The following is a 14,915-nucleotide window of genomic DNA, read 5'->3' as shown; positions in this document are numbered from 1 at the left end:
GAAACAGATTGTGACTGCGGAGGAGGGAGGGAGCTGTGGTTATGGAGAAGGGCAAGCGAGAGAGAGAGAGGGAGGAGTATACAGGGGAATGCACAAAGAGAACACTTCCCTAAAGCCACTGGTTTGGAAAAGAAGAGGGCTGAATTTTGTAAGTTCTTGCAACTAGTGGGGCTTAAAGTCTAGAGTTTTAAAGGTCAGCAGGTTTGGCTGTGATAGAGCCTGGAGGACACTGCCCAGCTCCTGGAGAGAAGGAAGGCAAACAACCCAAGGACAGACAGTGTGGAAACAGTGATCTGAAGAGGGCCTGTGGCACACAAGGAGATTATTCACTCTTCTCTGAGTGCACCCCTGAGAGGCAGCATTCTTGGAGACTCCTCTCCAAGAACAAAGGAGCTAGCCAGCAGCACTTCCTTCCCCCACCCCTTAGCATAAACACAGAGCCACCTGTGTTTATGTGGGAAGCAGCACAGCACCAACGCTGGCTGTCTAACTTGCTTAACATCAAGCCCCACTTCTCCCGCACTTCAGTGGAACTGCCCTTCTCAGTCATGCTTGCTTCAGTCCCAATGCAGCACCTCCCACTCCCCAGAAGACCAGCACAAACCCCTGCTCACACCATATCTCCTGACCAGAGAGTTCTGCAGAGCCTCAGTTCGGGTGGAGTTGGTGTCAGGTCTCATTTCACAAGCAGACCAGAGCACACCTGGTTAAAACTTGCTACATCGTGCCTGGGACCAAACACTGTCCATAGCAGGCAAGGTGAGCCTCTGCAGATGACTGGCCTGAAGGATAGAGCAGCATAGACAACAGCATAGCACACGCAGCACACCCTGGAGACGCTCCTTGAAGTGCCAGGCCTTGGGCACTACAGCACCTCTTCTTCATAAGACCATTACTTTCAGGAGCAGGAGACATTTTTGGCTTTTATAGCACACAGACGAAGGCAGAGACTCAGATAAAATGCCAAGACAGAGGAATTTATCCCAAATGAAAGAAGATAAGGCCACAGCCAGAGATATAAGCAAAATAGGTATAAATAACATGCCTGATGAAAAATTTAAAGCAACAATCATAAGAATACTCACTGGGCTTGAGAAAAGAATGGAAGACATCAAAGAGACCCTTACCACAGAGATAAAAGAGTTAAAAAAGAATCAGTCAGAGATGAAGAATACAACAAATGAGATTGGAAACAGGTCTGATGCAATGAACAGCAGGTTGGAAGAAGCAGAACAATGAATTAGTGATATAGAACACAAAATAGTGGAAAATAATGAAGCTGAAAAAAAGAGAAAGAAGTATTATGGAACAAGAGGATAGACTTAGGGAATTCAGTGACTCCATCAAACATAGTAACATTCATATTACAGGGATCCCAGAAGAGAGAGAAAAGGGAGCAGAAAATATACTTCAAAAAATAATAGCAGAAAATTTCCATAATCTGGGGAAGGAAACAGACATCCAGATCCAGGAGGCACAGAGAACTCCCACTAAAATCAACAAAAGCAGGCCAACACCAAGACATATTACAATTAAGTTTGCAACATATAGTGATAAAGGAATAATCTTAAAAGCAGTAAGACAAAAGAAGTCCTTAACTTACAAGGAAAAACCCATAAGGCTAGCTGGAGATTTCTTAACAGAAACTTGGCAAGCCAGAAGAAGTGGCATAATACATTCAAAGTGCTGAATGGGAAAAATCTGCAGCCAAGAATTCTCTACCCAGCAAGACTATCACTCAGAATAGAAGGAAAGATAGAGTTCCCCAGACAAACAAAAACTAAAGGAGTTCGTGAACGCTAAACCAGCCCTACAAGGAATATTAAAGGGGACTCTTCTAGGGCAAAGGGGAGACAAAAATAAGAAAGGATCAGGAGAAAATCCCCAGAAACAATGACAAAACAAGTAATAAAATGGCAATAAATACATATCTATTAATAATTACTTTGAATGTAAATGGACTAAACATTCCAATCAAAAGACATAGGGTATCAGAATGGATAAAAAACAAGACCCATCTATATGCTGCCTACAAGAGACTCCTTTCAGACCAAAAGACACCTGCAAATTTAAAGTGAAATTTATTATGCAAATGGATGTCAAAAGAAAGTCATAGTGGCAATACTTACACTAGACAAACCAGACTTTTTTGTTCTTGTTTTTATCCTGCTTTGATCAGGATACTACTAGCCTGAAGGAATGATTTTAAATATGTTCCCTCTATTTCATTATTTATAAGATTTTGATAAAGACTGTCATTAATTTTTCTTTAATGTTTTGTACAATTCATCAATGAAACCATTTATGAATGGTTTGGGGCTTTTCTGTATTAGATATTTTTTTTATTCCTAATTCAACTTTCCTTCTTGTTATTGGTCTAAGAAGATTTCCTATTTCTTGGATACAAGATTCATCACTCAATCTTGGTAACTTGTGCATTTTTAGGAATTATCTGTGTTTTTTTCTAAGTTATCTGATTTGTTAGTATATAATTGTTTATTGTTATCTGTTATCATACTATTTCTGTGGTTATCTATTGTACTGTCTTCTCTTCCATTTCTCATTTTGATTTTTGAGTTTTCTCTCTTTTTTTCCTTAGTTAATGTAGTTTAAAACATTACCAATTTTGTTTATTTTTTGGAAAACCTGGTCATTACTTTCAATGTTATGTTATTGTTTCTTCTAGTCTCTATTTTATTTTTGAAACTTCTTTGTTATGTTTTTCCTCTAATAAATTTCAGCTAAGTTTCTTCTTTTTCTAGTTCCTTGTGGTGTAATGTTAAGTTGTTTACTTGAAATTTTTTTCTTAATACAAGCATTTATAGCATAAACTTCATTCTAACATTTGGTTTTGCTGCATCCCATACGTTTGGAATATTGTGGTTTCTTTTTTCTGTTTGTTTTGAGACATATTTTGATTTGCCATTTGATTTTTTATTTGGCCCACTGCTTGTACAGTAGTGTGTTGTTTAATATTTATATATTAAATATTTAAAATATTTTTTTAATATTTATTTATTTTTGAAGGAGAGAGAGACAGAGCGTGAGCAGAGGAAGAGTCAGAGAAAGAAGAAGACACAGAATTCGAAGAAGGCTCCAGGCTCTGAGCTGTCAGCACAGAGCCCAACGCGGAGCTTGAACTCACAAGCTGTGAGATCATGACCTGAGCTAAAGTCGGATGCTTAACCAACTGAGCCACTCAGGTGCCCATTAAGTATTTAATATTTTTTAAAAAAGAAACAAAGTCAAGATTCAAACCAGAACTGTCTGATGCCAAAGCCCATGTTCCTTCTATATACTGTGCTTTATAATACTTGAAGGCAAGAGAATGCTATAGCTATGACAAATTTTTAGAGTTAGCTATTTGTGATGAAAAATTCCTTTTCTCTGCCATATTGTTGCCATCCAGAGCCAGTGGCAGAAAGAAAGCCATGGCAATCACTCACAATCCAGTCCTTCCGTGTGGGCCTCTTTCAAGTTCTAGTCCTTAGCCAAGCCTCCAATCTGTCCCATCCCCCTGTGGTTTCTCTAGTCTAATTATAGCTCTTAGAAGATTTGCTAATTCAGACAATAATCACAACATCCTGTTGAGTTCAAACAAAATGTTTTTTTAAAAACAAGGATAATTACTCTTCAAGGTGTTTTATAAATAATAAAAAGATAATATCTCCTTAAATTCATACAATGGGCGCTCTTTCTTTTCAAAGAACTTTACAACTATCAACTAATTGGTGCTTTAATATAATACTAAATATCTTTTAACCCACGGAAGCAAAAGTGTCTTAGGGTAAAGCAATTCTGACTCTTGCCTGACAGCACAGGGGGTTCTGACTCTCATTTTGGGGAGTACAGCCTCCTGAACATGAGGAGGACAGAGCAGAAAGTAGTGAGAACAAAGGCTGGAAATTAATGGAAATCTTCCCATCTATTAGCCACGCAGCTCACAAGGCACTTGTTTAGATAAGATGTTCCTTCAGCCATATAATTTAGTATTTTAAAAGGTGGCTTCCATCAATTATGATAATGTGGTATATGATGTAAGGAAAAAGCTGAAATCCCAGTGAACTATATTATACAATAGCTGACCTCACACTGGCTAAGACTGAGTTAAGAATGAACACACATGAGGTTGCTGTCAAACAACCCTTTGCCACCTCACGACATTATTCAGAAGATCAAATAATACTTCCCTGGTTCTGTACTGGCTTTTAAAAATATTAACATACAGTTTATTGCTTTCTTAGTTTTAATTTATTTTTATATATTTTTATTCAAATATAATTAACATACAGTGTTATAAAAGTTTCAGGTGTCCAATATAATGATTCTACAATGTGTTCTTCATCCCCTCACCCACATTTCCTCTGGCAACAACCAGTTCCCTGTATTTAAGAGTCTGGGGGTTTTTTGCACATCTCTTTTTTTTCTTTGTTCTGTTTCTTTCTTTCTTTTTTTTAATGTTTATTTATTTTTGAGAGAGAGAGAGAGAGACAGAGAGACAGAGCATGAGTGGTGGAGGGGCAGGGAGAGAGGGTGACACAGAATCTGAAGCAGGCTCCAGGCTCTGAGCTGTCAGCACAGAGCCCGACACAGGGCTCAAACCCACAAGTGGTGAGATCATGACCAGAGCCAAAGTTGGAAGACTAACGGACTGAGCCACACAGGCACCCCTGTTGTGTTTCTTAAATTCCACATATGAATGAAATCATGTGGTATTTGTCTTTCTCTGACTTATTTCATTTACGATTATATCCTCTACATCCATTCATGTTGTTGCAAATGGCAAGATTTCATTCTTTTTATGGTTGAGTACTATTCCACTGTGTATGTTTGTGTGTGTGTGTGTGTGTGTGTGCACGCGCGCGCCACATCTTTATCCATTCATCTATATATGGACACTGGAGTTGTTCTATAGAACTGTGGCCAGTTTCATCTACTATTTTATTGTAATTTGTTGTAATAGTTAAATAACATAACACTTTTCTATTAATTTTTTATATTATTTAAAGACTTTCTTTAAGGATTCCCAAATAACAATTATTTACATGGAAACATGGGTCTCTCAGGAGCACAACTTCAAAACTAAATCTAGACAAATACATGGGACCCTTCTTGGTTTCCTAGAGCTGCAAGATACACAACTGTAATTCAAACTATTCTGTACAGAAATGTGACCACATGCAACATTCAAGAAACCAGCTCTTGGGGTCAGTAAGGAAAAAAGAGACAAAATTCTTGACAGATGGGCTTTAAAAAATTGCAAAAACAACAACCTAAACCAGCTTCCTTAAGGCTTATTACAATATCCTGAACAACAACCAAAAAAATCCAGATTAATCTTTAATATGAAACCTTGGTTCTCTTTTGGTTTAAGGAGGATGCTTGGTATTTTGGCAAAGTTTCCTGCATTCTTTTTGTTCCCTTAGGCAAGAGGAACTCATCTCTTATAAGAAATCCTTAAACACTATTATAGGCTTAATGTTTATGTCCCCTCAAAATGCACATGCTGAATGCCTAACCTTCAATGTGACTATATTTGCAGAAAGGGCCTTTATGGAAGTAATGAAGATTAAATGAGATCATAAATGTAGGGCCTTGATCTGATAGCAATAGAATCCTTATAAGAAGAAACAACAGAGTTCAGCTCATTGTCTCTGTCATGTGCAGACACAGTGAGAAGGTGGCTGTCTGCTTTCACAGGAACCAAATCGGCCAGCACCTCAATTTTGGAGTTCCCAGCCTCCAAAATTGTGGACATAATAAATCTCTGTTACTTAAGCCCCCAGTTTACAGTATTTTGTTATGACAGCCCTAGCAGACTAATACAGATACCAATTAAAAAGAAAATATTCTACAGGTTGGATGAGAACTATATAACAAAAGAATATTTGCAACTGAAAATCTATAATGGAACTTGCTTGTATAATTTTTTTCAGTTGGGCTTCCACGGAAGAGTCCAGTTAAACATCTTGCAGAACCAGGGCATGGCAAAAGGATAACCTGACTTTAATTATCTTGCATGTTTAACTTATTTTAATAAAAGAATTTCTGCAACAACGAGAATAAAATACCTAGAAATAAATTTAAGCAAAGAGGTCAAAGACCTCAAAAGCAAAAAGTCAATAACAACAACAACAAAAAATCCATTTAAAAATTGAAGACATACAAATGGCCAACAGGTGCATGAAAAGATGCTCAACATCACTAATCATGAGGAAAATGCAAATCAAAACCACAATGAGGGGTGCCTGGGTGCCTCAGTTGGTTAAGCGACTGACTCTTGATTTCAGCTCAGATCATGATCTCACGGTTCATGGGTTTGAGCCCCGAGTTGGGCTCCACAGCAGGCAGCACAGAGCCTGCTTGGGATTCTCTCTCTGTCCCTCTCTCTCTGTCCCTCCCCCACTCATGCTAGCTGTCTCTCTCAAAATAAATAAATAAATTTTAAAAATGAAAAAAAGAAATTCCCTAAAAAAAAAAAAAAAGATTCTCTCCCTCCCCTCCTGCCCCTCCCTTGCTGGCACTTTCTCTCTCTCTCTCTCTCAAAACAAAAACAAAAAACCACAATGAGAATATCACCTCACACCAGTCAGAATGGCTATCATCAAAAAGACAAGGGGGCACGTGGGTGGCTCAGTGTGTTGAGTGTCCAACTTCGGCTCAGGTCATGATCTCATGGTTCAGGGTTCAAGCCCCATGTTGGTCTTTGTACTGCCCATGCAGAGCCTACTTTAGATTTTTCTGTCTCCCTCAGTCGGCTCCTTCCCCATGTACATGGGTGCACGTGCTCTCTCTCTCTCTCTTGCTCACTCTCTCTCTCTCTCTCAAAAATAAATATTTAAAAAAAGACAAAAATAACAAGCGTGGTCAAGGATGTGCAAAGAACCCTTGTGCACTACTGGTGGGAATGTAAATAGGTGCAGCTACTGTGGAAAACAGTATGGAGGTTCCTCAAAAAATTAAAAATAGAACTACCACATGATCTAGCAATTACACTTCTGCATATTACTCAAAGAAAATGAAAACAATAACTCAAATGGATATACTGCTTCATTACATTGTAGCATTATTTACAATAGCCAAGATATGGAAGCAGCCTAAGTGTCCACTGATGAATGAATGGATGACGAAAATGTATATATATGCACACACACATACACATACACACACGAGATAGAGTACTAGTCAGCCACTAAAAGAATGAAATCTTGCCATTTACCACAACATGGACAGGCACTGAGGGCATTATGCTAGTGAAACTAGTCAAACAGAGAAAGACAAATACTAGATGATCTCACTCATATGTAGAATCTAAAAAAAAAAAAAATTGAACTTATAGATACAGACAACAAATTGGTGGTTGCCAGAGGCTGAGGGTGTGGGTAGACAAAACGGGTGAAAGGCATCAAAAGGTACAAACTTCCAGTTATAAACAAATGAGTCATGGGGATATAATGTACAGCATGGTGACTACAGTAAGAATACAGTATTGCATATCGAGCAATCTTAAAAGTTCTCATTGGAAATAAATATAACTATGATGACAGATATTAATTAGACTTACTGTGGTGGTCATTTCACAACATATACAAATATCAAATCATGTGTACATCTGAAACTAATATACTGTTACATGTCAATTATACTTTGATAAAAAATAAATTACTTTTTTAAGTTAAAAAAAAAAGAATTTCCCATAGAACTGACAGGTGAGCTCATCTGTATGTTTACATTATTTGGCATTCAGAGGTCAATATCTAAAGCTACAGGTAGAATCCCCAGGGCTCTACAGAAATCCTGATGTGGCAAAGACAGTGCTCATCGAATGAATATTCCATGAACTCCCCTATATTTCACAGTACATTTGGGATCATGTAACTAATTCTAGCCCAAGGACTCTGAGCGGATGCATGTCACTTCCAGGCCAAGGCAGGCGAGAGCCAATGCACCTCAACTGTCTCCATTTTCCCACCCACAACCACCCCAGAAAACCACACATTCCAAATTCCATACCAGCAAAATAGGAAATAAGTAAGAACTAAGCATTTATTTGGTAAGCCCGGGAGATTTCAAGGTTTTATTTGTTGTGGCAACTAAGAGTAGTTACCATAATATATCTTGGAACTCTGATTCTGCAGAAGATTTTGGGACTTCAATGCTATTTGAAACTTGAACATAGACTTAAACCTACCTGTCAAGTTGCGACAGACCATAAGCAATTGAACATGGAGGTAACTGGGGAGATGAAGCATCAGTGTCTCCATAGGAACCACTTATTAAACTTCTTCTATGTTCCTTGATCTGAGCTACATGATGTGGAGTGAAAAGAAAGAAAAAGACATGGTTTAGGCTCTCACAACGCTCCCAGTTTTATTACCAGCAAGGTTTTAGATTCCTGCCTCTCCTAAGCAGGGTATTACTAATGTGCTGGAGCTCCTTTGCTTAAGGAATTACATAATTATGTCACATGGAGATTTTATACATACCTAGAATGATGATCGCATGAACCAAGGAAATAAGAAATGAGGATTTAATTGATGCCATGGGTTTCAACTGCAATTATAGCAATAAAATTCATAATTTGGTTTATAGTAACTTTCTCTACTGCATCCCTGCCAAAATGCTTAGGGCTTATAAGGGTAATTAAATATAATCAAAGAAAATAGTGCTAATTAAAATCGTAAGCTAGACTATGGTGATGGTTAGATTAAATGGACATCCTAGCTAATGGTACATTCCCTTATCTTATTCCAAAAGACCCAGCAAAAAACCTTTTGTCATCCATCTTGTTTTTACTAATGGAGAAATCGAAGGACATGGAGGCCACCTGGCTGGAAAGCATGGCAGAAAGACCAGACAGAAACCCATGTGGAACACTGACTTTACTTATGGGCCTGTGCTCCCTCACAACCCCCATGCTCTGTCCCTTTGTCCCTCTTCTCTACCATTCTCAGATGTCACTTTCCAGTTTTCAGAAGATACAAAGTTTATTTTTGTTGTTTTGATTTTGTCTTTTTTGCTTTCATGGTGTCTACCCGATGCCTTTGTGTTCTTAGAAAACCAGGACACTGCCTGGTTCTCATATGACCCCCCTCCACCGGCTTCCTCCAGTGTCCACTTTTGAAAGGAAAAGAGAGAAAGAAAGAGAATAATTTACTTCATGGATTGGCCCCCTCTAAGGCCCAGTAGAATCCTAATTATCAAAGCCTGACATGGCAACCTGTCAAGAGTATGAAATGACTGGTGTATATTAGGTCAACTGTCTCTTCTGGAACCTCCCTTTGCCCAAAATAACCTCTTTTAAATTGTCAACTGCTTCTTCTAGCTACCATAAAAAAGCTTCTCAGAGCTTCTTCTGAATGTCTCAGGACAGAAAAAAAAATCTGGTTAAAGAATATTACATTAAAGATACAGAACAAATGAACACAAGGGAAGGGAAGCAAAAATAATATAAAAACAGGAAGGGGGACAAAACATAAGAGACTTAAATATGGAGAACAAAGGGTTACTGGAGGGATTGTGGGAGGGGGATGGGCTAAATGGGTAGGGGCATTAAGGAATCTACTCTTAAAATCATTGTTGCACTATATGCTAACTAATTTGGATGTAAATTTAAAAATTAAATTAAATTAAATTAAATTAAATTAAATTAAAAAAAGAAAGAACTACAGATAAGCTTGGAAATATGTTTTAAAAAAAAAAACATGTTATATTAAGAAAAAGAAGAAGGGCACCTGGGTGGCTCAGTTGGGTAAGTGTCCAACTTCGGCTCTGTTCATGACCTCACAGTTCGTGAGGTCAAGCCCCGAATTGGGCTCTCTGCTGTCAGTGAAGAGCCTGCTTCAGATCCTCTGTCTCCCTCTCTCTGCCCCTCCCCAACTTATGCACGCTCTCTCCTTCAAAAATAAAGCAAAAGAAGAACAAAAATATTGAGCACTTGTTGCACTAGGGGCCAAACACAGTTTTATTTGTATTATGTAAGTTTACTCAACTATTCAACTCACAAAAAGTTATGAAGTATAAATACAGGTATGACAATTACTCAAATATAAAGCTTAGTTAGAAGTCATCAGTATGTGACTAACACTAAAACATGAAAATTTTAAAAAAATGTTTTAATGTTTATTTCTTTTGAGAGACAGAGAGAGACAGAGCATGAGCAGGGGAGGGCCAGAGAGAGAGAGACACACACAAAGAATCCGAAGCAGGCTCCAGGCTCTGAGCTGTCAGCACAGAGCCCAATGCAGGGCTCGAACTCATGAGCCCTGAGATCATGACCTGAGCCAAAGTCAGACGCTCAACCAACTGAGCCACTGAGGCACCCCTACAATTTTTATAAATTCTTCCACTGAGAAGATTCAGTTCTTTAATCTTTTTTATGAAGTCCAAAAATACCATGAACCTTATGTTGACTAAGAGTGTTCCTCCATTTGCATTAGTCTCAAATAGGCCAGAAGGAATCAACTTGCACCATAATGAAGGAAGCTTATTTTGCTGGATGTTTTCCTCCACATAATCAGAAAATAACTTCTATTCATCCACTGTTTGAAAGTGAATTACACTGAGATAGACTGAAAAGAACATGGAAATGAGAACTGGAACATCTGCATGTTGAACCTGGCTTTGTGTCTCAGTCAGCTGTGCCACTTGAGGAAGTCACTTCACCTCTCCTATGACCCACTTCCTCATCTATAAACTGAAGAGCACATTTCCATATTGTCTGTTTTGACTGAAAGAAGCTAATTTAAGATACATGCTGTTTAGGATACATCCATTTAAGAATAGTTTGCATTACTTCCGACATCTCCATGTTTCCATCATCCACTAACTAATGATCATATGTCAGACCCATAGGTCAGACCCTGTGAGGTATTACATGGGTCTATAATGTTCTAGGGATACAATATGTAAAACATTATCTTTGCCTTCTACAAGACCATAATTGGGTAGAGGGGAATAGTCATGTAAACAAGTAACTCTAATTCAGTGTTACTGCTACAACAGAGGTAGGGTCCCAGTGCTATAAGAGAGCAAACGAGTTAGGGTGTTCAGGTAACACTTCAGAGAAGATGTGACATTTGATTAGTACCTTGAAAAATGAATATTTCATATTTTTCTATAAAATCTCTCTCTCCATGTAGCACCATTTTAATAGACTTTAGTAGACTTTGGTCTACTTTCATGACACGTTAAAAACCAGTGCTCCAGGGGTACCTGGTTGGCTCAGTTAAGTGTTTGACTTCGGCACAGATAATGATCCTCACGGGTCGTGGGTTCGAGCCCTACATCAGGCTCTGCACTGATAGTGCAGAGCCTGCTTTGGATCCTCTGTCTCCCCCTCTCTCTCTGCCCCTCCCCTGCTCATGTGCTCTCTCTCTTTCAAAAATAAAAATAAACATTTAAAAAAAAAAAAAACCACAGTGCTCCAGCCAACTTGAACATGGTCCTAAATAAAATTTCCTTCTGACAAGGGGGGATGGGCAACCCCATTGCCAAAATAAAGACCACATTTCATCTCTTTTGGTGTGATAATGGACCCAAACAATTACAATGAAATATGGAAGTGGCCTGAGGATATAGACGGAGTCAACTGAAGCCTTCCAAAGAGCCCACATTGCCTTTTATCATTAGAAAACATTCAACTCCATTTTTAGAGGTCTGTAGATGCCCTGTGACTGTATCATTGCTTTCTCTAGCTAAATACCCAAACTCCTGTGTCAAGAATTCCAGCCAAAGAATTAAGCTTCAATTTCTCTTTGGGGATATCCTCAACCTACAAAGACATATACTATCACACATGACATGCTGGCTCACGCACACATCTCTATTAGGACATCCACAGCTGCACACTCCAACCAGCCTCTATCACACACACAGAGCAGCTCTTTCAAACCAACCCAAGTAACCTGTTTCTTCCTATCAGCAACTGCATCAGGACAGTATTGGTGTGGAAAGATTCACACATAGGTGAGGCATATACCATAGTGAATGGAGTAAAATCATAAAGACATGTGCACAGTGGGACTCTGTAGGGGGATCTTAAATAAAATAAAAATTATCATTTTTATATTAAAAATAAGTCCTCAAGGGGTGCCTTGGGCGGCTCAGTGGGTTAAGCATTCAACTTCGGCTCAGGTCACGATCTCACAGTTCGTGAGTTTGAGCCCCACGTCGGGCTCTGTGCTGACAGCTCAGAGCCTGGAGCTTGCTTCAGAGTCTGTGTCTCCCTCTCTCCCCCACCCCCAGCCCCCATGCATTCCCTCTCTCTCTCTCTCTCTCTCTCTCTCTCTCAGAAACATTAATAAAAAAATTTTTTTAATAAAGATAAAAATAGGTCCTCAAGTCTGACAAGAGGTCATTAAAAAGGGAAATATTGATGCACTATAGTCAGGGCTGTGGGAGATTACAATCTTTTGGGAAGCAATTTATTCGCCTGTATCAAGAACTTGAAAATGTTCATATCCCTGGACCCAGCTTCTAGAACATAATGCTATTTAGAGAAAATTCTTTATGTATGAAGGTGGTCATCACAGGATTATTTACAGTAATTAAAAAACGGTACAATCCAAAAGTTCAACAAGACAATGATTTTTTTAAAGGATTATACATCTATGTATTAGTATACAATAGATCCATTAAGTAGAACTTAACAAAAAGTTTATAAACCCTTGAAAATCACTTAATTTAAAATATTAAGAAATAAACCAAAATATAAAATCAAGTAAACAGTTGGAGTTTAGATCACAACCCTGCTTTAAAAATGCACAGACACAAGAAATATATCAAAAGATCCTCAATGATGGTCTTTGAGTGAAATAACTGACTGACATATTATTTTACTTTTTCATATTTTCCCTGTTTTCTCTAATAAGCTTCAAGAAATAAATTAAGTGCATTAAATGCAATAACTCAGAATAGCCCTGTTTAGGTATGGTATTACATATTCATGGATCCACAGACAGCCAGACAGACCAATGACCAACATGAACAAACACAAAATCCAAAAGAATGTCAGCAAACTGAAAAGCTAAAGGAGACACAGTAATATAAAACAGGAAAGTTAGATTCCCAGAACTTATGAGTAATAAGAAGATAAATACAGAGAAAAATTGCTATTAGAAATGCATCTGATTTTCCAAATAATCTGCAAGACAAATGAATTCAGAATGTCTCTGGTAATGAAGTTAAATTTGACCAAAAAACTAATTCAATTAATTCAACAAATCTTTACTGAGAACCTGATGTATGCCGGGCACTTGTCCATGTGTCTGGGACACAAAGATAAATATGACATGGTCCCTGCATTCAAGATGCTTAGCAGAACATAGTTCAATGCTATAGCTTTTATTATATTTGGACTTAACTAATGCAGGTAGCTTCCCAAAAACTGACCAAAGATAAGAAATTTTTGAATACTTTATTTCCACTGGTGGGAAAGAAGGAAGATTAAATTCCAAAGAACTGACTGATGAAAGACATTAAAATTTGGAGTTAGAAAATCAAGTTAAAAGTTCAATAATTCATGTTGTGATTCCACAGCTGCTAACACCAAAATAGGCTGGAGGAAGAAGTCAGCTTACCAGAAGTGAGTCAGTTGGCCAAAACCATTTGTTGAGTGCCACAGCAGCCTCAAGCAGTGTAAAGATACTGTGAAACAGTGTCCAAAAAATAGAACATTCTATCTCTTCCACAAGAAGCTTCCATGCTGACCTGGGAAACAAAACACAAAAGAAATAGTCAAAGAAAACTTTTATAAATTTCATTTGTCAATATATCCAAAAGGGAAAAATAGTGCATAGAAGGAAAGAGGGCACCACAGGAACAGGGACCATAATCTAGAGTGAAAATTGTAGTACAAAGTATTTGAAGTTGTTTTTTGGTTTTTGGGGTTTTTTTTAGTTCAAGTTAGTTAACATACAATGTAGTCTTGGCTTCAGGAGTAGAACCCAGTGACTTGGCTTTTACATATGACGCCCAGTGCTCATCCTAAAGGTGCCCTCCTTAATGCCCATTACCCATTTAACCTACCCTCTAGCCAACACCCCTTGAGTGACCCTCAGTTTATTCTCTGTATTTAAGAGTCTCTTATGGTTTGCCTCCCTCTCTGTTTTTATCTTATTTTTCCTTCCCTTCCCCTACGTTCATTTGTCGAGTTTCCCAAATACCACATATGAGTGAAATCATATGGTATCTGTCTTTCTCTGACTGACTTGTTTCCCTTAGCATAATACCCTCTAGTTTCATCCACATTGTTGCAAATGGCAAGATTTCATTCTTTTTCATCTCTGAGTAGTATTCCAGTGTGTGTGTGTGTGTGTGTGTGTGTGTGTGTGTGTGTGTATCTTTCCATAATTTGACTATTGTTGATAGTCAAACATTGGGGTACATGTTCCCTTTGAATCAGCATTTTTGTATCCTTTGGATAAATTCCTAGCAGTACAATTGCTCACTGAAGTTGTATTCTGAAGGTCATGGGGACACTGACAGAGAAAAGAGAAAGGAATGGCGCACTCAACAGAAGGGGAACAAAAGAGTGTTATGCAGAATAAGGCCTGGAGGTCAAGTTTGGCTTGGGCTATCAATGATTTCCATCTTTAATTGCACCTGCAAACTTTTTAAACACACCCACACCCAGAGTTCTAACTTCACTGATCCATGTAGTGCCCAGGCATGAGTATTTTTAAGAGAATTCCCCACATGGTTCTGGTGTTCAGCCAATGTTGAGAATCCCTGAGTAAAAGGACCATGTAACTCAGTAAGGAAAGATGATGTACTTGAAATGGGAAACAGATATTTGCAACTTAGTTAAAAGACAGCTTTAAATTCTGGAATTAATTTGGTGTGTTAGACTGTGAACTTCTTAGAAGCAGAAATCATGTTTTTGTTCATTTTAAAATAAACATACTATCAAATTT

General features: G+C 38.2%; 1 protein-coding gene across 1 annotated transcript in view; it reads right to left on the bottom strand.

Annotated features, from left to right (window-relative positions):
• Nucleotides 1-9,855: 9,855 nt before the first annotated feature.
• The window catches only part of LOC107180898, a 42,690-nt gene continuing 37,630 nt past the window's right edge, over nt 9,856-14,915 (bottom strand). Inside the window, exons 2-3 of the mRNA XM_042996073.1 lie at nt 13,581-13,710; nt 9,856-9,896 (exon numbers count right to left, since the gene is read on the bottom strand). Of these exons, the coding sequence (XP_042852007.1) occupies nt 13,630-13,710 (81 nt within the window). The 3' untranslated portion in view covers nt 9,856-9,896; nt 13,581-13,629. The remainder of the gene's footprint in view (nt 9,897-13,580; nt 13,711-14,915) is intronic.

This window comes from Panthera tigris, chromosome A1 (assembly GCF_018350195.1).
Source record: "Panthera tigris isolate Pti1 chromosome A1, P.tigris_Pti1_mat1.1, whole genome shotgun sequence".
Lineage (NCBI taxonomy): Eukaryota > Metazoa > Chordata > Mammalia > Carnivora > Felidae > Panthera > Panthera tigris.
Note: the sequence above shows the minus strand (reverse complement) of the source record. Positions and strands in the feature narration are given on the sequence as shown.